At 32.4% G+C, this 23,900-nt stretch overlaps 2 protein-coding genes across 2 annotated transcripts; one reads left to right on the top strand and one right to left on the bottom strand.

Annotated features, from left to right (window-relative positions):
- Nucleotides 1-8,286: 8,286 nt before the first annotated feature.
- Nucleotides 8,287-9,379, top strand: LOC136230044 (uncharacterized). Its single transcript, XM_066018980.1, has one exon. It carries the CDS (start codon nucleotides 8,319-8,321, stop codon nucleotides 9,303-9,305), a length of 987 nt encoding a protein of 328 aa, XP_065875052.1. The 5' UTR covers nucleotides 8,287-8,318; the 3' UTR covers nucleotides 9,306-9,379.
- Nucleotides 9,380-14,175: 4,796 nt separating this feature from the next.
- LOC136230539 (26S proteasome non-ATPase regulatory subunit 2 homolog A-like) lies at nucleotides 14,176-22,177 on the bottom strand. The gene is made up of 25 exons (XM_066019620.1): nucleotides 21,978-22,177; nucleotides 21,646-21,746; nucleotides 21,070-21,190; nucleotides 20,930-20,989; nucleotides 20,600-20,673; nucleotides 20,182-20,224; nucleotides 19,731-19,796; nucleotides 19,518-19,556; nucleotides 19,322-19,404; nucleotides 18,322-18,436; nucleotides 18,020-18,094; nucleotides 17,767-17,925; nucleotides 17,512-17,619; nucleotides 17,326-17,430; nucleotides 17,110-17,250; nucleotides 16,921-17,025; nucleotides 16,483-16,704; nucleotides 16,237-16,350; nucleotides 15,952-16,164; nucleotides 15,553-15,612; nucleotides 15,346-15,459; nucleotides 15,173-15,258; nucleotides 14,901-15,009; nucleotides 14,617-14,795; nucleotides 14,176-14,531 (listed from the first exon to the last, which is right to left on the bottom strand). The coding sequence occupies exons 1-25, from the start codon at nucleotides 22,092-22,094 to the stop codon at nucleotides 14,456-14,458; spliced, it is 2,685 nt and encodes an 894-aa protein (XP_065875692.1). The 5' UTR covers nucleotides 22,095-22,177; the 3' UTR covers nucleotides 14,176-14,455.
- Between the last annotated feature and the right edge of the window lie 1,723 nt (nucleotides 22,178-23,900).

Genomic DNA, 23,900 nt, shown 5'->3' with positions numbered 1-23,900 from the left:
TTGATACTGTTAATTTGACAATTGATTATTTCTAAATATAAAATTTTAAAAATTAAATTTATTTAGTACCATATTTATTATGGAATAATATTTTTTTATTTTCTAAAATCATTATTTTTGAAGCGTATTTTCTCTAAACATTAATTTATCATCCTCTTCTAATAAACAACATCTAAATGACCTCAAGACTAAAAACTTGAAGAATTAAAATTGATTATCATCAATTCCTGATTTTTTTTATTTATTTTGAAGTTATCAATTGTCAAATTGGTAGAATAAATTTAAAAGTTTTTGGTTTTGCAAACGTGCGAGCACTTCAATTTTATTTTTACAATAACAAAAACTCCACAAAGCACCTATCTACAAATGAGTAAAGTAAAGATTTTTTTTTTGAATTATCCCTAAAAATATGTAAGAGCTTAGTATAAAAATCAATCAACAAAATACAATAAGATCGAGAGAAATAGTACTTTCTTCGTATAAAATAGTTATTTTTAAGTATATTGTATTGATAATATTGAATTCTTCATTAAAAAACAGTAGCATTAGATTCAATACTAATTAAGATTAGCTTGAATTATAAAAACCATGGATTATTTAAGTTACGTATCAAAGAAATTTCTTGTATATGTAAAATTTTTATTGATAAAACATACTCATCTAAAACAATGTCCAATCACCTTCAAAATGATTAATCCAACAAAAATACACGATTATTTTAGACTATAACTAGGAATATAAATGGGACGAACCCTTCCTCGTCGGTCCTAGTTACATCCCTAACTATAACAATATGCTATCTATAAGAAGTTCAAATATTAACTTTGCAAAAACCTTCGATTAAGATCAATTTCTAATTTAATTCCTACAAATTAATTTTGACCCCAACTGTAATATATTAACCTTTTTTTAGGGTTAAGATGAAAAAATACCACTAACGTTGTGGGTCATGAGCAATTTTACCACTAACGTCTAAAATGGTGCAATTTTATCCCTAACGTTGGAAGTAAAGAGCAATTTTATCCCTAACGTTGATAAATTGGATCAATTTGAGAAATAATTCATCAAACTGTCTTCTCGGTCGTGAATCTTGTCATCTACACTTCACACGTGTGTCATTTTATCATAACAAATCACAAACATATATTGGGATGTGAAAAAAATAAAAAACAATAAATATACTGTCTTTTGTACGAATTAGGCAAAAAAATTCAAAAAATCCACCGAATTTATAAATATTACTCTCCAATTCTATTATTAAATTACAAAAAACATGAAATCCGTTTTTAGAACGAATTGATATGCAATTGGTGTAAAATAAAGAACAAAAATATCTGTATTCTACAATAGTGTCTGAAATTGACCTAAATTATCAATGTTAGGGGTAAAATTGCTCTTAGCTATAAACGTTAGGGGTAAAGTTACATCATTTTAGACATTAGAGGTAAAATTGCTCCTGATCCAAAACGTTAGGAGTATTTTTTGTACCTTAACCCCTTTTTTTTAATATGAAATTGTTTATATTTAAACAGCAAATCCGAAGAATATAACAAATCTAAAAAAGTTTAGAATTCAAAACCACATAAGTAAATTTATTTTGAGAAAAGGTAAAAAATGTATATGCAAATCTGTTAAAAGAGAAAGCAAACTAATTAATAAAAGGGAAAGCACATAAAACCTAAAGTAATAATGAAGTGTGCCATCCCACTAACTCTTTTTTTTTTTTTCACTCTCTGTCCTAGTCATCACTAACTAACCCAACTGCCAAACTAATCATGAAGTCCAGCAATTCCAACTTTAATGGGATAAGATTAAAAAAATAAAAATAACCTATATGTTGTTTTTGAACAACCATCAAAACTCGAACCCTCGACCGTTTGATCCTAGAGCTTCTGATACCATGTCATGGAACCTTTTGAAAGCTGATAGTTAAGGCTCAATTATATATCTAATATTAATCTCTAACAGAATGATGTGTTTATAATACAAAGGTCTATATTATTTCTAATACATTCCTCAACAAAGAAACATCTCCATCTTATTTAGAGCTTGAAACATATGAATGGAAGGAAGAAGCTTCGTAAATAAATATGCAAGCTATTTACAGAAGCTATATATAAAAGATTCGTGTCAAAAATTCGAGTTATATAATAATCAATGTCAAACATGTTTCAGCTTCTTATGGAAAATAAAATTTGCTACAATATGAAGTATTGTTTAGCTGTCATAGTGCAAATCAATTAGCAACTGAACTCGAATTTAAAATTCTAGAAGCAAGTAAGATAACCACTTAAGCTCACAAGTTGTTGTGGCCATGGCATGCTATTCAGCTTCTGTTGAGCTCTTACTTATTGTTGTCTGTTTTTTGGATTTCCAAGAAATAAGTGATCCTCCTAAAAAGATATAAAAACATGTAACACTCTTACGAGTGACTTTGTGCCTTCCCCTGTCTGAATCACAATAGGCAGTTAGATTGCAAAGATTGTGACCCAAATGATAGAACAACCCGATATAATGAGTACTATCTAACTACTTCAAGAGTTATTATCATCTGCAACTGTGTAGGTTTTAATATAAATTAGCTCAACTGCAAATAATAGTTTATTATAATTTTATCTAAACCTAAATAATATACAAATAGCTTTAAAAAAATAAACCTAAATAATATATACTTTTTTTAGTAGGGAAAAGAAAAAAAAAATAAAACACCATAACAAGTTAGCCCGAGATTAGCCTAGGAATGCTAACTCCCACATTATCTTCCGAAAGCAAAGACAAAAGGAAGTCAGGGGGAGACGAGAAAATAGAGACGCCCAAAGCCCTCTAATGGCCTTTTGCAGCAAGCCGATTTGCCACCCGATTCTGCTCTCTGTAAACATGGAAAAAGTTGATATTATGGAAAGATGAGCAAATCCTTCTAATAGCCTTAACTAAATTCTGGCTCCCTAAACACAGAGCCCTTTTTATCAGAAATCAAATTGACTGTTTTGATATTGTCTGACTCCACGAGCAGCTTCCTAATCCCTAGATCCTCTGCCATCCTAAGCCCAGAAACGAAACCCCAGAGCTCAAACCCAGATTCTGAGCAAAACCTGACAACCAAGCACCTCCAACATCTCTCAAAACACCGCCGGCAACAATTCTTCCATTTTCTTTACACGACCCATCGGTATTCAACTTCACCACCCCCTCACCAGGTCTATCCCAGTCTATCAGATGAACAGTTGTCCTTTGGATAGAACCTGCTAAACTATCAACCTTAAAACTCTCAACAATTGATTTTACTTTCCTGAAGAATAACTCTAACAAATTAGGAATGACAACCGCTCCTTCTCCAAACACCTCTGCATTCCTCCAATGCCAAATTTGGTGGCAGACCACAACAAACACAATTGCTCCATGCTTGAGCTCAGCCAAAATCTTCCCTTCAACACCCTCCCTAAATCAGTCTTGTTCCGAATAGGAAAAGAAGGCAGAAAGACATTGTTCAGGCAAAACTTTTATCCACACGGCCTTACTCCCAGAATAATCTCTAAGAAAATGACAGCTGGTTTCCGCATGAGCTTTACATATACTACAAGCATCAGAGTCTACCAAATGTCGTCTTTTTCTTTCAACATTCGTCAGGAGCCTATTCTTAGCGCAGAGCCAAAGAAAACTCCTAATACGATAAGGAACCTTCAGGGACCAAATAACCTTCCAAAGGTCTGAAGAAGGAACATCCATATCCTGATTGAAGGCCTCAAAAGAAGATTTACAAGAGTAAGCACCGTTATTAGTAAACGTCCAACAACGAGTATCGCCATCTTCCTCCAAGCTGCTAACTTTAACTCCTCGGATTCTCAAGAGAGTTTCAAGACTGAAGAAAAGATCAAATTTAGACCAAACCCACTCTCCATCCTCAGCCACAACATCCGCAATTCTCCAATTTTGAAACTCCGGAGGCGGAGGACTAGAACAAATCTCCAACAAAGGCTGCTTCCTTAGCCATGCATCATTCCAAAAACTAATTGATCTTCTATTTCCAACCGACCATCCAATACCAGTGCAAAACTCAGAAAAAACCGCATTAACCCCTTTCCATAAAAAGGAACAAACTTGAACTTTTTCTTTCTGCCCCCCAAAAATCATATCATTCATATACTCCCCGCAAAGGAGCTAGACCCACAGAGCAGACGGAGATTGCCACATTCTCCAAAGGAGTTTCATTAACAACACTTTGTTATTATCCCTGGCGTGTCTAATCCCAAGGACACCCAGACTTTTAGGTTGGCAAACCTCCTTCCAAGAAACAAGATGAATTTTCCTCCCTTCCACCGAGTCTCCCCCCCCCCCCCCCACAGGAAACACCGATTGATTTTATCTAAACCGTTAAGAACTGGTCCAGGAAGACGACAAGCTTGCATAATATGATTAAGTGTCGCGTAGTTCACTGACTGAATCAAAGTAAGACGACCCGCAAGAGGAAGTGATTTTGCTTTCCAACTAGCACACTTACTATTAATTTTGTCAAAAACATCATTGAAAGATGCTTTCGACACTCTATCACTATGGAGAGGGATCCCAAGATAGTTTCCCAAAGATTTTATAAGAGAAATGCCCGACAAATCACTCAACCATTTACAGAAACCCTGTTCCATATTATTAGAACAAAGCATCCGGGATTTCTAGATGTTAAGTTTTTTTCCTGAAGCTGAGCAAAAACAATTGAGGATTTCCATAATCACACCAATTTGCTTCTCACTTCATTCGACAAAAATAATCACATCATCCGCAAAAAACAAATGTGTCACCGGGGGCAAAACCTGTTAATGGACACAGGATGAAAACTCCCAGTGACCACAGCCTCCTGTATAAGGTGAGTTAACCTCTCCATAGGAATAACGAACAAGAAAGGGCTCATAGGGTCACCCTGACGAATGCCCCCGGAAGGACTAAAATTATTGAACATATCCCCATTTATCATAACTTGAAACACTAGAGAAGTAATACAAACCTCAATTAACCTCCTCCAATTCTCCGGGATCCCAGCTCTCTTTAGACTCTCAAGAAGAAAGCCGATCATAGGCTTTCTCCAGATCAAGTTTTAAAGCCACAAAACCACGCTTTCCCTTTTTAACTTTCATTGAGTGAACCATTTCCTGTACAATAACGATATTATCCATCAATATATGAATAGCTTTAAAAAAATAATATATAAATATTTTCTCAAATAAATCATACAAATTCATTTTTAAAATACACATATTTAATTTTAAATATTCGAACAAAATCAATTCTATTACAACTAAATCAAAGTCCTCATTCAAATATAAAATATAAGGGGTGAGATCCAGTGCGACAAGAAGCTTATTGTGTGACATAACAAAACTATGTAGTTTTGATGATAATTGAAAAAGGCAAGGTGGCAAATTTGTAAATGAAAGGAAAGAGAGGATAAAGAAAATTGGTTTATTTCTTTTCTTTAAAATATATTTTCCCGACCTTTTTAACCTCGTTTTTCGAAAATTTTGTACTATTAGACTCCTCTAAATTAGACGGTCATTTTGAGATCCCTGAAACTTAGGTAAAAAAATTTTCGGTGAACGGAATCCAGGTGGGCGTTTTCCGGCGAGAAACAAAGTGCCCAGAAAATTCTCAAAAAATTTCAGAAAATATAAAACATTATTCTGAGAAACTTTAATTCTTGGATCGAAGCGGGAGTTCTTACGGTTTAGTCCCAATAATTTTTTTTTTAATTTTATCTATTTTACATGCTTCAACAATTTGTTGGGTCAAAACCGTAAGAAATCTCGCTTTGAGCCAAGAATTAAAGTTTCTTAAAATAATGTATTACATGTTTTAAAAAATTTTGATAATTTTCTGGATACGTTTTTTTTGTCCTACTTACATTATTCCGACAGTGTACGAAATTGTTCCAAATCAGTAAACCATTTGTTCTAATATAATACTTATATTGTTCCAACAGAATAAATCAGTCTACCAATTTTTCCAACAAAATAGTTATATTATTCCAGCATAATACTTATATTGTTCCAGCATAATAAATCAGCTTACCAATTGTTCCAAATCAATTTTATTATCTATGTCTTCAATTTCATTTTTTTAGTATTTAATACAGTATCTTCAAATTTATATTAGTTATATTATTTAGAAAATAATTCTAATTCTTATATTCTTCCAACAGAATAAATCTGTGTACCAATTGTTTCAAATCAGTGTATCAATTTTCCAAAAGAATAGTTATATTGTTTCAACAGAATACTTATATTGTTCCAACATAATACTTATATTGTTCCAACAGAATTTTTATATTGTTCCAACAAAATATTCCAAAACATAGTGCTGAAAGGTAGGACCAAAAAGTGCCCATAAAATTATTAAAAAATTCCAAAACATGTAAATCATCATTTTAAGAAACTTTAATTCTTGGCTAAAAATGAGATTCCTTACGGTTTTGACCCAAATAAATTGTTGAAACATGTAAAATGGATAAAATTAAGAAAATGTTTTTATTGGGACTAAACTGTAAGAAATCCTGTTTCGACCCAAGAATTAAAGTTTCTCGGTCCAGCTATGTTTTACATTTTCTAGAATTTTTTGAGAATTTTCTGAGCACTTTATGTTTTCTCGCCAGAAAACGCCCACCTAATTGCCGGATTTCGTTGATTTGGAACTGAAACGTAAGGAATCTCACTTTGAGTCAAGAATTAAAGTTTCTCAGAATGATGTTTTATATTTTTTGGAATTTTTTAAAAATTTTCTAGACATTTTTTCTCACAGAAAAACAGATCGCCGGATTCTATTCACCGGAATTTTTTTTACCTGAACTTCTGGGATCTTAGAATGACCGTCTAATTAAGACGAGTCCAACGGTATAAAAGTTTTTGAAAAACGAAGTTGGAAAAGTCGGAAAAGTGTATTTTAAAGAAAAGAAATAAAACAATTTTCTTTTTCCTTTTATTTACAAATTTACCACCTCCCCTGGTTAATTACAAAATTGATCCTTGTCACACAATAAGGATTGTCACACTAAAATAAATCTGTCACACCGGTTCTCTTCTCTAAAATATAAAATATCAAAGCTATTAATTATTATTATTATTATTATTATTATTATATATATACATAAACCGTTTGGTTAAGGAACCAAAATCATCGATTTCTATATTTAAATCGAAATCGGCAATTTAATTTAATCATGGTTATCAAAATCGAACCGGTCAAAGAATCGAAAAAGACAAAGGATTAAGGGTTAGAGGTTCAATCGGGATTTAACCGAGGTTCAACCGGTACTAAAAAAATTATGTAAAAAATAATATTTTATCCATATTTTAACTTATAAAAATTATATAAATAAAATTAAAAATATTAAATTTATAATCCAATCATGAATTAAAAATATAATAAAAGTTCAATTTATAAAAAGACTAAAAAATATAAATTATATATTTTTTAAAACTAAATAATTAGTATTATTATTACATAATATGTAAGTATAATAAAATAGTTATTATACAAATTTTTTAGAGTTTTAAATTTTATTTTATGAAATATTTAAATATTAATAAAATATTATGAGTATTGAAATGATAAAATAATGTTTGTATAATATTTATAGAAATATAAAAATTAATAATAAATAAATAATATTTTAAATATTTACCTTTTATATGATTATATATATATCTAGATTGTTAAAATTAAACACAAGTTAATAAGTGGTCTAGTGGTTAAGTAATCATTTCTTATTAAAAGGTTCTATGTTCGAATCTCTGGAAAAGCAAATTTTTTTTATTGATTATACAATGTAACCCAACCAGTCCAGTTAACTGTGACCGGTTCAGATGGGTCACGGTTCAACCGACTGGGTTAGACGGTTCTGGTCGGTTTTCAAGCATTTAAAAACCGAAGTACCTCTGGCCCGAAATGATGACCGGTTCCGGTCGAATCGGATTAAACCGGCTGGTCCGATTCGGTTATCAAAACCATGTAATCGATTCCGGGTACGATTCTTCAATTTCTGGTTTAATTACCGGATTCTTTTTCCCCAACCCTATATCGAGTGGGACTTTTCTTTTTCTTTTTTTTTTTTTTTTTTTCCGGGTGTCTAGTAAAAATTAGTGCCTCCACTTTAACTAGACATTCTCAATGAAAACACATGTAAACTTTATCATAATTTGGTACCCCCACAAATCCACCAAATTTCCTCAATCCCCGCCTCAATCAACATACTCACTTTTCCTATTAAAACCCCTACTTCAACCCCCAAAAATTTCCATACAATCCCCTACCTTTCTCACTATCTCTAACTAACAATGTCTTCTTCTTCTTCCTCCAAAACCCTCTTATTTTATTCCCTTGCAATATTCCTCTTCTCCTCTCCCTTAATCCAAGCCAGAGAAAGCAAGTTCTTCAGCAAATTCACCCACTTCTCCACTATTACTCAACAAGCTGATCAATCTATTTCCTCTTCCCCTACTTCATCCCCAATTCTATCCCCCGCACCTGCACCATCACCGACGGATTTTCCCACCGCCACTAACACCCCCAATGCCGACGAAACTGAACTCTTTGATGACGAAGCGTCTCAAAGTAGCAACAACAACAACTATGGCTACAAACTTGCTAGCGAAAGCCATGAGAGTGCAAATCAGAACAGCAATAATGGGTATGAATTTGTTCATGAAAATGGATATGAGCCAGTAAGCATTAGCGACAGCCGTGAAACCGTCGCTAATGGTCAGAACAACAATTACAATGGGAATGGAGATAGTGAAAATGAGATTTTTAGAAGCAGCAGATATGAGAAGGAAAATGAGAAGAAGAAGAAGAATAATGGGTATGAATTTGTTAGCACTAGTAGCAGCCATGAAAATGGATATGAGCCAGTAAGCACTACCGACAGCCGTGAAACCGTCGGTAATGGTCAGAAGAATAATTACAATGGGAATGGAGATAGTGAAAATGAGATTTTCAGCAGCAGTAGCTATGAGAAGGAAAATGATGACAAGAAGAATAATGGGTATGAATTTGTTAGCACTAGTAGCAGCAATGACAATGGATATGAGCCAGTAAGCACTACCAACAGCCGTGAAACCGTCGCTAATTATGAGAAGAAGAAAGAGAGAGAAGGGATGAGTGATACAAGATTTATGGAGAATGGCAAGTATTATTATGATGTGCAGAAGGAGAATAAATATTATTATCCTGCAGCTAATAATTATGGGAATTCTGCTGGAAATAGAAATGGAAATGAATTCAACAGCATGGATTTTGAGAATCAGGAGGTTTATGAGCCTTGATGATTTTATTTGTATTTGAAGGAAAATTAAACACCATTGATGAATTACAGAGATCATACACTATTTAAGAATTAGACTAATGTTTTTTTTTTTTAAATATTATGTGTTTCAATCTCATTTCAATTCAAAAATCTACAACAATAGTACATACTGTCTTTTTTTTAGTTACCATCTTTCAACAAAAATACCGATAGGGATTTCAAAATTAATTTCACAACTTCTCTTTTAACAATAAGAGTAAAGTAAAAAAAAAAAAATATTTGTGTTTGCAAGAGTCCTGCGATTTAAAACTTGTAAATAAAAATTTGCGGTTTGTGCAGTTTAACCACTAGAATTGCGTGAATTAATTTTTCGGTTAAAAAAAACTTATAGTTTAATTATTTATAAAGTCAGATCTTATATATGAGGTAACTTGAAAAGTCGGACTTTTTAGTTTCTCTAAATTGCTACCTTTTGGAATAAATAGCCACAATAACATTTTTTGACCGAATGATTGAGTTTACAAATGGCATAAACCACAAACCTTTATTTATAAGTTTTTAAACCATGATATTGCGTTTGCAAAAAGAACAAACCACATGGTATTCTAACATTAATATAACTACTAACTGTTTCGTTCTCTACAAATTGTTTCAAAGCTTTGATCTTTTACTTAGTTTTTCTTATCTATACTATATATAATTACGGAAGCAGAGAGAAATAAGAAGAAGTGTTTTAGATGTATTTTTGATGAGTTGTCAACGTAGTAGAAAATCAGAACTAAAATATTTAATTAATTAAAAATAAATATTTAATTAATTAAAAATAACAAATTTATATTTATAATATATTAAATAATTACTAGCCTATTAATTAAAATAATAAAAGAAAGCAAGAGTTACGGGAAGATGAAAAAACACAAAGCAAAGGAAATCCAAAAGTCACAAATAAACTTCTATATAAAGCATGATAGATAGTATTCCATCATTATATTCATTGGTCACGATAGATAGTATTATATTTCTGAAGGTAAATATTCGATTTTTTTCATATGTTGTAGTTATTTTGTTCTCAATTATATTGTTGTTTTATTTTTATTAAACAATAATTGTTATAGTTTCATCTTTCAGATTCATTTCTGTTGTTACCCAGATTCTATACCTCTCGCTATCTTTTCCATGTTTTCTTTTTTATTTGTCTTTTTTTTTTCCAAATTGATAGCTTCAATTGAAGAAATCCGACAGAAATAGAAGATGCATGAACAACTAAAATCAGAAAACACAAAAGTGCCAAAAATTATAAGAAATTCTTATGTTTCTCAAGGTAATTATTCGATTTTTTTTCATATGTTGTAGTTATTTTTGTTCTCAATTGTGTTGTTGTTTTCTTTTTATTAAACAATAGTTGTTATAGTTTCATTTTTCAGAGATGAAATTCTATTTCTGTCGTTACCCAGGTTCCATACCTCTCGCTACCTTATCCATGTTTTATTTTTTATTTGTCTTTTTTTTTCCAAAATAACTAAAATAAAGATTTTGTAAATTTGTATTATTTTTTAGTATATGTTGCTAGGTGTTATCGTTTCGATTGCTAACTCTTAACTAAAATTTAGATTTTCGGCTTTATATGAACTCAATTTTTGGTTTTCTCAATTGTGCTGTTGTTTTATTTTTATTAAACAATTATTGTTATAGTTTCATCTTTCAGAGATGAAATTCCATTCCTGTCATTATCCAGATTTCATACCTCTCGCTACCTTATCCATGTTTTCTTTTTTATTTATTTATTTTTCAAAATGACTAAAATAAAGATTTTGTATATTTGCATTCTTTTTTAGTATATGTTCCTAGGTGTTATCGTTTTGATTATTAACTCTAACTAAAATTTAGATTTTCGGCTTTTTATGAACTCAATTTTTAGTTTTAATTGAAGTTAGATTAATTTTTCTAATTCGGAACATGTTGAAATCCACTCATTTTTTTAGTTTGAGTTTAGCTAATTGATATGGATTGTATTTTTTATTTTTATGCATTTTGGTACAAATAGATATAAAGTTTCACACGATAGTTGTTCATTGAAGTTTGAGACATACTAAATAAAATATTAAAGATATATTGGAATATTATACTTACAATGAAGTTTATTATTATTATTATTATCAAGAAGTTATTTTTTTCTAATTTTCTAGACAAGGAGATTGTAAGCGTCTAATACGCTTGATAAGATGTTTATTCTTGAAGAATGTGGATTATGCTAGATACGAATTCAAAATCAAGGTAAATAAAAATAGATTTTGATGTTCAAAATCCTAAAAATGAACATTAATTATGGATATTGACATAATTGCTTTTGCCACATTTGCTTATATAATTTTTAACTATTATATTACGGTTCGTACAAAATTGTTAGTATTTCAAGAGTTTTTAACAGATGAAAATGAAATATGATCATAGGACAAATTATTGAAAAATATTAATTAATAAAATATTATTATTTGAATCTCTTCAAATTCTCAAATGTTGAGCATAATGATTCTAATTAATATAATTAATTTCACATATTAATTATAAAACGTTTTTTTTACTGAGTGGTTACAATTGCGATTTAATTCTAATTAACTAAAATTAATTAATGGACTTAATACTTCATTAAGAAAAAATAAAATGTTTAATTAATAGACAAAAAATATTTTCACTCTCCTCTTTATACGCTTATGTCTCGATATTCTCTCTTATTTAAAAAAAAAAAACCCGAGAGGAAGATGGTTCTCTCCTAATTATCTTTTTCGTCCCTTCATTTTTTTTTCAATTCTTTTGTTTTTTTTTTCTTACTTACAAAATTCAAGAATGTATAATTATTAGAAAATATTAATGAAGTCAAATAAGTGATATCTGCGAGTATGACTGATATTCTATATAGTGAAAGAATGAAGAACAAATTGATCGAATGTCTTGATGAGATATTACGAGATAAAAATAGGAGAAATCATCATCTTAAACTGGTTCAATTAGATATATTGGGTTATTGTAGCAGAATGAATAATTGAATTCGAATACTTGGTGATCATGAAATTCCATCAACCAAAATAATTATCATCAAGATGAATTTGTGACTAATTCTTACGAATTTGCTTTTTTTATATGTAACATATTGAATTGATAAAGTTTCTTCATATGCAACATTAGAAAAGTATTGATTGTAATAGTTTATAGATTAATATATTGATGTTGCTTCCATTTTAACATAGATTGTAATTCTTTTGTATCGTAGATATAATATTTAATTTTAATTGTAGTTTAATTCAATTTTTGTTTAACCTATATTGTAATTCTTTTGTATCGTAAATATAATATTTAATTTTAATTATAGTTTAATTCAATTTTTGGTTTTTTTATTATATTCTAATATATTTCTTAATTAATCTGCTATTTTATTATTATTGTTTGACAGAATATTTGGAATATGAAAATGTATTAAAATTTCTAAAAAGTACAAATCATTGAATTTTGTAAAAATAAATAAATCATTCATCTTTAGTTAAAATTCTATAAAAAAAAAGTAGTCAATTATTTTTAAAATTAATTTAATTTGAATTATCATTAAAAAATCTATATTAATTTCAAATATACATAATATAAAAAAATTCATAGCATGATATAAAATTATTTAAAAGTAAATATGTTAATTTATTTATTTATCTAAATTATATAAAAGTTTCATACCTCGTGCATCGCACGGGTTTTCGACTAGTAAAGTATAAAAACTAAGGGCTAGGTCTTCTAGACTAGACTTGTTCATGGATTGGGCCGGACTTAGCCAGGTTGACTAATAATATCTTCTGTCCAGACCCAATATAACCTGCAACTTTCGAAGTACGGGCTCGGGCCGGACTGGGCTCGTCCAAAAAATACAGCCCGCCCACACTATTTAAAAAAAATAAATTCTATAAGAAAATAAAATGAATAAAACTCAAATTTGATTCCTATTCTTCAAATTTATAACAATTTTATAAAATCATATGTCGAAGGAATTTTTTTTTATAACTATTTATTTCCTATTCTACAAACCAGTACAGAAAACAAAAGAAAGAAAAGAACAGCAAATAACTCAACAAAGTTATTAACAAGTCAACTTTTATACGGTGAGTTTTCTAACTTCCTTTGTCTTTGAAAGTTTTAATATGATTTGGATATTTTTGTGTTTAAAATATTTTAAGAAATTATTTTTGGATATAAAATTTATTAAACTAAAATTATTATTAAAACTTCAGGGTGGGTTGGGTTGGGCTTGGGTTTTGACATAAATCCCAAGCCCAACCCACTCTATATTCAGGTTAAATGGGACTAAGAATTAAGAAAATAAATATTTAAGAATTAAAATTTGAGAAAATCACATGGAAAAACATATCTCATAAATAATTTATAGTTATGACAAATCTTATTTCTAATTTTGTCAATTAGGAAGTTACCAATAATTAGTTAATTTGAAGAAGGTTATCCGGTTTAAATTTAAAAACAAAAACTGTTTTTCTCTGACATTTTCAAAATAAAAATTACAAATATGATCTATTTCATATAAAAGTTAATCATTTGACTAAAAACAAAATATTATTTTCAGTATGATTATTGTGTAATTTACCCTTAAAATTTTACGGACCGGACCAAGACATCCCTTACTATGTCGAATAAATTCCAAAAATATGCGGACTTTAAAAGACCTGGATCAGTCTGAACCTAATGTCATTTTCTTTTCAAGCCCCAATCAGTTGTATACAAATCTGAGCAGACAAAAAAGAGTACCTAAGCTAAGCCTGTGGTACTAAGATTGCACCATCAAGTTTGGGAAAGTCGAATTTTTATTAAATTTTTCGGGCAACGGTTTTTACCTATGTTTTCTCAATGGTTAACTAAAAGTAACAGCCTACATATCTGATATTTACACTTCATTACAGAACTACAATTTATCAGTTTTAATGTCTTCAACCTCTTACATCTCATTTACAGAACTACAATTTATCAGGTTTAATGTCTTCAACCTCTTACATTTCATTTACAAAACTACAATTTATTAGTTTTCATGTACAAAATTTCGATTTCCTGTGCCTCGAGATATTAGGCATCGATGACCTATCAGCAACCGGACAAGTCTCACTTTTGAGCCGCATTCAAAGACTAATTATCTTCCCTGTAATCTGGATTGTCTCTCAAGATGACAAAGCCTTCAAGAATGGGCGAAAGAGGAATGTACCTGCACGAGAAACACGACTGTTAAAATGTGTACAGACAAAAAGAAAACTAAGGTCCTGATAGCACTTCAAGGGGGAAGTTCTCACTTCTCTGTAGCCAGCTCGGCTCGTTCACCAGCACCCAAAATAACTGGTGTTAAGTGGGTCTGAAAACCAGTGATAGTCTTGGGTTGACCTGCCTGACCGACTACATCAACAGCTTTTCCGACACGAACTGGTATTGCTAAAGGTTTAAGATTCTCATCCACAGTCAACAACATTCGCGGCTGTAACCCCAAAAAATAACACGACAAACAGGAGAAAATTAGTGCATCTATAAACACAACAAGGTTGCACATAAAACAGAACCGAGTTTCCAGTCGGGAACATACCTGCATTGCTAGGACTAGGAAGTAGAGAACAAAATGATATTTCCCCAAGATGATAGCTTTCATATCAAGACATGCATGAAGCATAATTACCAGACCGGCAAGAGCCGTCCTACAAGGGAAGAAAAGATATAGACCACAAGAATGTGAAATTATATATGTAACGTGAAATTGCTAGACTGTGATACCCATTTTACTTTTTATGACATGAATTTGAACCGAAGCTTAGATTGGATTGACAACTAGGATTTCAGAGACTGGAAGAAAGTACTTACGGTGATAGCAAGAAACGATCAGAATGATATGGATTAAGAGTTAACAAGCCTTTCCCCAAATATAGAAGACCTTGAGCAATTCGCACCTGAGAAGGACATATCAAATCAACCTCAAGTAAAACCTCAAAGCATGATTGCAAATACACAAGAAATAAACATACGAGAAGCATTACACAGAAAAGAAGACCGGCATCTCTGTAGTAATAGCTTGAAAGATTCCGAAGCATTTGAGCGATTCGAGCATTATTGGTTCCTGCACCTATCAAACCTAAGGACATAACTGCAGCCTGCAGTATTCACACAAATTTGGCAACCTTCAGAGAGCAACAGTTACAACTTTTTAGGATGATAAAGTTATTAGTCTAGCAAATCTCATTTACCATTGCAACTTCGGAATCTGTGTCGTGGCTAAGTCTGCTCAACGTGTTCATAACATCAACCTGGTAGATGGAGAGAGTTCAGTAAGCAAACAATTTAATGTATCACCAAACAACAACGTCCCTATCACTTATCCTTAAAGCAATGTAATGGGATGGATTTGCAATCATCTGATACAATTTGGAATGCACTTCAGTAAACCTGGTTAAATTGTCAGCTTACATATGTGGACTAGAGATTAAAAGCAAAATGAGGAAGTAAGAAGATAAGACACCAGAGTTCTTAATTTCATTGCTAAAGCTTTAAACTAATATAATTTCTCTGCTCAATTGCAACTGCCCGTTGAAATTGTTTATTAGATAGAACGGGAAGACGTTGGATAGCTACAATACGATTTGTACCTTTGGATTCGATATGCAGAGGAGACCAAGAGCTAAAGGAACCGCACGACGTATACTCTGTTCCCCATACTTTAAAAGATGTCCCATTGAACGAATTGCCATTTCAACCCCCAATTCCTCAGCCATTGCCACCATTGCAATTCCAAGAACAGCTGGTCCTTGATGTGTTTCACCAAGAAGATGTTGAGCGAAATGATCAAGAAGATTTTGAACCTATATTACAATGGAATCAGTAACTTTGATTGCAGACCTTTTGTTTAAAACTGTTAGACATTGATTGCAGACCTTGAGAACATTTCCAGTCCCTGCATAGGCACATGACAGCAGTGTCATATCACCATACTCTTTTAATTCCTCAGTGAAGCATTTTGAAATCTCTGCTGTTGCCTCTACACTTTCCTGTTAAACAAAGAACAGATTCCATATTAGCATGGTATCTCTTGATACAGAGATACAGAGAAAAGTGAAGCAAAATAAATAAATAAATGAGTAAACAAAACATTCATTAAGATTCAAGCAGATCAAATGTACCTGTTTCCCAAGGTATAGAAGACTGAGGCCAAGAGGCAAGAATCGAGTAAGAGGCTCCTGCAATTCTGACGCGCTTCGGCACATTAGTGCAAATGTAATAGTATCTGCTACATCTGCGTCGCAGGATCCCACACAAATCAGGCCCAAAGAGATTGCTGTGAATGCAACTACATCAAGGGGGGTTTTTGCACTTGTGAGTGTCTGAGACAACCTCCTGCATATCTGTACATCGTGTCAACAAATTAACTTCAAGTGGAAAAAAAATATATTTAATAAAGAAAATACAAACCACCCACCTTTCTTCTATATACAAGAAAGGCATTTCAGCTATACACTAATGAATTTTGGTAATCAGGCATCTAACAAAAGCACAGGCAAAAATACACTTACTTCCAATTTTAGATACCAGCCGTCTAACAAAAGGAGAAGCAAAAATACCAGCCCGTTCTGAGAACCAGCATATGCAATTCCAAGACCCATTATTGCCCCAATTCGGATAGATGAGTCATCTTTATCTATGTGATCACGCAGAAGAGCAAGTGCCTGGAAAATAGAAATTTATGTTGTAAAGATGCATTAAGTAGCTTTATATTGTGTTCTAATTCCACAAAAAGCATAATAACTCACCGGATCACAATCATTTTTTATACTGCAATTGACAATTCCAACTCCTAGTAGGGCACCAGCTATAACATGGTTGTCATTGCTATGGAAATATTTATCAATTTGAGCAAGTCCAGAGTCCACATCCCACAGTAAGATCATACCCTGTCATGAGTAACAGATGTGAGAAATCTGCAAACCACCTTAGATGAGTGATTTAAAAGTTAAATGAATACAAACCAGACTTGCAGCAGCGCTGGTCTTTCCATGTTCTTTGTTCTTAAAAAGCCAATTTCCTGAAGAAACACCACTAGAAGAGTCTGATGGAACGGTCATCAACTTATCCTGTGATGTATGCAACAATCAATATCAACATAAACTACAAACTAGTGAAGGCACTTCCCATGTAACTTTGATAATCTTTACCTGGCCAAATCCAGCATTTACAAATGCATTGACAAATGTAGCAGCTAAATTTTGTCTAGCAGAATCAACACTAGCACCAGTACTAGCCCGACCTTCAAGTAAATGTGCCTACACAAAATTAAGCAGGAAATTCATGAAAATGGCAAAGCTAACAGAAGTGTCATTGAACTACATCAGCAGATGTTGCATAAAAAACCTTGAAGAGATTGCAATTAAATATGCTTCCAGGTATAATTGCGTCATTAATATTCAAACCTTATAGATATCTTCAGGTGATTTGGGCTCCATGACTTCAATATCCCGAGCAAGGGTTAGATAACCTTCACTTAACTTTGAGTTGTTGATGATATCCTGCAATGCTTCTCTATCCTCATCCTTTGCAGCCATTTCATCATCAAGCTCAAAAGTAATACCCTGCATGAGTGGAAGTCTTCAGCGAACAGAAAGATAACCTAATGACATGTGCTGCTATAAAACTCACACATGCATTAAAAAATTCATAACTTACATGTCGAGCAATGATGTAACAGAATTGCTTCTTTCGCAGCAAGTCATCACAAACTGTAAACACTTGCTTCACATACTGGCAACAAATAAATTTGAATTGTTGGAAACAGTAAGCAAAAAAACAATTACATTTTCAAGGATAGTGTTATTTGAATCAATCATTCAGAAGTTGAACACTGCCCAGAAGTCTATATCATTAAAAAGCAACGAAATTCAGATCAAATTTAACAATTAATGATGTATCGGCTCTCTTTGAAGTTGAGTTGAGATACTAAAATTAAGACTTTCCAACAATGATCCAACCTTCATGTTATCCAGGAACAGCGCAATCTGAAGTGCATTTGAAAATTCTTCATATTTCAGATATATCTTGTACGCAGTATAAAGAATTAGCACATCATCTGGGCTGGGAAGATATCTGCATTCAATCACCACATAAAATGTCAATATCAGTAATACAGATAACAAATGCACATTGATCTTGAATCCTTGATAGAATAACATAATTTTAAAAAATAAAGATAATCCATCATTACTTTTATCAAGCACCAAAAGGCCCATTAAGTGAATTAGATTATATGACGGCTTAATACATCATTTGCCTCTGAATTTGTCCAAAAAGCTTGATTGGCCCCCTGAACTTTCAAAGTGTCCCGATAGCCCCATGAACTTGCATAAAATGTTCAGTTAGCTCCCTGAACTTGCTTATAATGTAATCAATTAATCACTCTGTTGTAAAAGAGTAAATTGAATGCAGAAGATGTGTTGCATGTACCTTAGAAATTTATTACATAATTCACAAAATAGATTAAAACAAATTAAAAAAGAAGTTATTACTTGTTCAACTATAAAACTTTTTCTTCTCCAAGATTAGAATCGCATACCTGACCTTGATCATTTTACCTTTTAAGATGCCTGCAACACATCTTCCGCATTTAACTTATTTTTTTACAATCGAGTGATTAATTGATTACATTTTAAGCAAGTTCAGGGACTAACTGAACATTTTATGCAAGTTCAGGAGGCTATCGGGACACTTTGAAAGTTCAAGGGTCAATCAAGCTTTTTGGACAAGTCCAGGGGGCAAATGATGTATTAAGCATTATAAGATTCTTACTTGATTCCACATACACTTTAAAGTTGAGCTTTCCACATAATTTGAATATTGAAATAAATACATGCCAACTTCATTTAAATTAGTAAAATGGGAAAAACAGTTTCGAAATGCCAGTTATAGCATTCTAAGTGCAGAAAGATGAATGTTTTTTAGTCTGTTCACCAACATTAAGCCAATTTCAGCTACCTTGCAGCACTCGTGAGGTATAGGCAGGTCTTCCTGAAATTTAACTTGTCAACATGATCAAACAAAATAAAGTGGTCCTCCACCTGGAGTCAAAGACCTCTAAAGCTTAAAAAAATGAAGAAAAAGATGAAAATATATGCTGCACAAATAAAACTTCAATAGATGAAAATATAAAGTAAATACTACTGCACATTACCTCGATTAAAAGGTCAACAGCTTCAGCTTCAGCATTATGCTGCAAAAACACAAACCAATATGTTTTTTGACAGCGACATGAAATGGTTGTATATTCTGCATAGCATTTGGAGATTTTATCACAGAAAAAAACAAGAATTTCTGCTTTACATCAGAATCAAACTGCCGATTCTCATTACAGGTAGAGACATGCTGATGCCAAAATTTAATTTACCTGCAAATGAAATGCAACAATTTGTATGACAACTTGCATTAGATCATCAATTGCAGTCTCCTCACTCTGCAACATCATAGACAGCAAACACCATCAAAATTTGTATAATATTATACATTTACTTTCCAAACAAGTACAGAAGAAGATTGAGCATCATGGTATAGCTACTAAAATACAAATATATATGGAATCATCAAGTAAAAAATAGCCTTCTTCTGTACAGTAATAAAAGATGTGCATATGAGACTGTTTAGAGCTAACGAAGACATCAAAAAGTTTGGGTAACTTACCAGATTAAAAAAAAAACAGCACATCATTTAAGCTGCGAATTGAAAATAAGGAGGAAACTGCTTCCATCATTCCACAATTCAACATGTCATAATCATTGTAAGAATTACTAACAACATTTACGGTGTAATTTGAGATCATTTATAAAAGATAGTTTTCTAACCTTTCGTTTTGCATACTCTTGGGCACATTCTCCAGCCAAGTTCCTGACATCAATTAGATCATATTGCTAAAACTAAAACCGGAATTAGGTGTGATGTATCATCAACTTTAAAACCTGAATATAAGAATCCTAAAAGTGGACATATTATATAGATGCTATTATACATAGGCAAATTGTGGAAAGCATGATGAGAACAAAAAATCAGGTAAACTACATGAGTGATACAACTCAAGCAATAAAGTTCCAAGGTGATACACGAGAGCGTAAAAGAGGACCAAAAAACAAGCCCAGATGTAAGACTTAACCCAAATTCTAACCAAGAGAGAAATAATTGAACTTCCTAACCAGCCCGTAAATCAATGTTCAATATAAATACTCCGACCGTTAAATACAATGCTCTGCATATGTTAAAGCCAACCTGACATATTCGTGGCCCCAGGATCCAATGCCACCTTCAGTTTCAGAGCCTAGTAGTCGGTACTTCAAACTCTCCTGAAAGACTCGTCAAACAAGGAAGTGATTACTTGATATATAAAAGAGCTTGAGATTCACATATACACAGAGAAAATAGAATAATTAGAAATTCTTTCTACCCAATACAAAATGCATGAGAAAACATGCCAATGGAAAAGGAAAATGGTTATGGGACACAAAGTTTGCCAACACCATGTATGAGCATGCTTGCTAAGCCCAATCACTCAAAAGGGAAAATAGTATCAGCTTAAAATTCCTAAATAATGGGGCATACCCTTTTTCCCTCAGCAGACATGGTTAATGCCAAAACAGACAGTATATCCGCCAAGTATTTCTGCAATTTAGAAAGAAAAACTCGGTTAGCCACAATAAAGTGACATGATAAATGGCGACACTCACCAGCACAATACATACCTTCTGTTCTGATTGGACCATTGTATCATAATATGCCTTTAGAGTTCCATAATGTGGCCGAAGAAATTTCAACGGCTTTGGAACTGAAGTCATTGAGCTTGTAGCACTTCGGATTTCCTGCCTACAAAAAGAATCACCATGAAACCTTGCAGTAATAATAATATCATAAATCCGCAGTCGTTCAATATACCCTAACAGTTGGAATTTTGCATTTTCTCCCACCATTTAGGAGCAATGAGAGATGAAAAGTATGTGCAAGTCCCTATTGTAGTCATACATGAATATCAGAAGTGTAGCTTCACAATTGACAGGTCATTGTTTTCAAAATGGTCATTTTCATGTCAGGTCTGTTTTCTAGCCATACAAAAAAAAAAGGACACCCATATATGTTAATCTCTTAATTCATTTAATTACTTTGGAAACAAATCTTTGCGTTTTCATTCCTCTGTGGTTATGACAATTATTACTAATTGGGTTCAAGAAGTAAAAGATTCTTCTTGAACAAAAACAAACTTCCACAGGGATCACGATCCTGAACAAAAATAAAAACAAAAGCAAAACAGATTCTTGAATTACCTCATTCGCTGTAGAGCAACCTTCTGCAATCCAGGATCAGGATCCTGAATCCTTTCCACGTACAACTCCAACTGCTGCTTCAATGCGATGTCCTCATCTGACTGCAGATGAAAGAGCACATAGGTATAATGTAAACCAACATAGCACCATATATATGCACAAAACACAAAACCCCAATACTTCACGAGACTTCAATTTCCTAACCCATTCTCCCTAAGTCTCCAAAACCCGAAAGAATCTATACTAGCCAGATACCACAAAGTCACGACACAAATTCCAAGTAAAAATATCGACTCCTAAAATTGCCCCTCGCATTGTGAAAATTAACTCACCAAATCCTTATTCTTCTTGTCGTCCTTCTTCTTTGGGTCCTTAGACGGCACTTTCACCGTCGCCTCCTCCTTTGAGGTGCCACTGCCGCTAGCATTGTTGTTAGTTGCGGGAGCCATGAGAGATTACTGGGAAAGCTTTCCCGCTTGGAGAAGAAGAAAGATAACAGAAAACTGGGAGTATTTGATATTTACCGTTTGGAGAAGAAGAAAAATAACAGAAAACTGGGAGTATTTGATATTTCCCGCCTTGGAGAAGAAGAAAAATAACTGAAAATTGGGAGTATAATGAACAATATCTACGTCTCTTAAAAAAACAATTTCTACGTGTCTTGCATTTAATTTAATCTGGTTATTAGATAGATAACTAAATCTCGAATTAAATTCGATTATTAATTTTATAAATGGTTTTAGTGGTTATATTGGTTATTTTAGATAATTTGCTAAAGTTTTATAAATGAATGAGGATTACATAAAAAAAAAAAAAACACAAATAGATTCCGGTTCATTATGCCAAAAATTAGGCGTAACTAAAGATAAGACCGTCACTTGTTAAAGAGTGAGTGAATTTGATTTGTGTTTGTTAACAGAATGAAATTTAGGGTATTTGTTTGTAAATTTTTAAATCATAAGGATGCCGATAGAAAACAAGTTTATTTTTATACTTTTTCCTTAATTTTTTTATATTTCTATAAATATTATACAAAATTTATTTTATCATTCCAATATTCATAATGTTTGATTAATATTTAAATGTTTCACAAAATAAAATTTAAAACTCTAAAAAATTGTATGATAACTATTTTATTATACTTATATGTTATGTCATTTTTTATAATCCGAAAACTTATATTATGAATAAAGAAACAACACATCATTCTAAATACAAGAAGAAACATAAGAATTTCCATATAAGAGAAAGACCGTAAACGAACTCGATTGAGGAATGCCCGAGCAACCTCAAAAATATCCCCTAAGATTAGACCCAACCAATTTGGCAAAATTTGACCTCTTTTCACTAAATTGATAGCTGAAACAGAGTCGAATGCAATTAAAATGGTTTGATCTCCACAATCCTGAACCATGCGTAACGACCAAAGAATTGCTATTAATTCCGCGTGAAATGCAGAAATAGTAGACTCAATTGGACCTTCACCAAACATGATACCAAGCTATTACAATCCCGTACCACCATACAAAAAAGCCCTATAACGACCTGACTGAAAATGATGCGTCGCAATTAAGCTTGTAAAAGTTCAAAACAGGGGGCTGCCACCTAACCTCTCTTGACAAAATATTAGCTCTCAACCTTAATTTATGATTATTGCCTTGAATTATCCCTGGAACATCAGCTCTCATATTATAAGCATGATAATTGCCATACAAATTCCCAGGTACAGCAGTTCAAAGCCAAATTCAAACCTGCAATTAGAAAAATTAATTCCTTGGTGCATAATATTTTGTGAGCCATCATCAGCTACCTAATCTTCAATTCCACCATCAGCTACATCACTCCGTGGCATATCCAAATTGAGACAAATTCCTGCGGATTTAAAACCATTAAATTGATAGCTCCCAACTGTCGGGGATTGATATAAGATATGACTGTGCCTTAACTATCAGTTCGAGCTTTTAGTTTAATCGGTTTCATGATATGGTATTAGAGCCTCGTCGACCAGACGGTCGAGGGTTCAAGTCCCGACAACCTCATTAATTTGTGGAATTAAAAACACAAGGTGGGATGAGCATGTGTTGTGCACGCTGCAAACCCAAGAGACATTTGCGTGTGGGGGTGTATCGGAGATTGATATAAGATATGATTGGGCCTTAATTATCAGTTCGAGCTTTTAGCTTTTAGTTCGGTTCCATGACACCAACCACTCTTTTACCAGTCCATTTCGAACTCCCATTCCTATATAACCCAAC

The sequence above is a fragment of the Euphorbia lathyris genome, chromosome 5, assembly GCF_963576675.1.
Source record: "Euphorbia lathyris chromosome 5, ddEupLath1.1, whole genome shotgun sequence".
NCBI classification, from domain to species: Eukaryota; Viridiplantae; Streptophyta; class Magnoliopsida; order Malpighiales; family Euphorbiaceae; genus Euphorbia; species Euphorbia lathyris.
The sequence above is the reverse complement of the archived record's forward strand: the minus strand, read 5'-3'. Positions and strand labels throughout refer to the sequence as shown.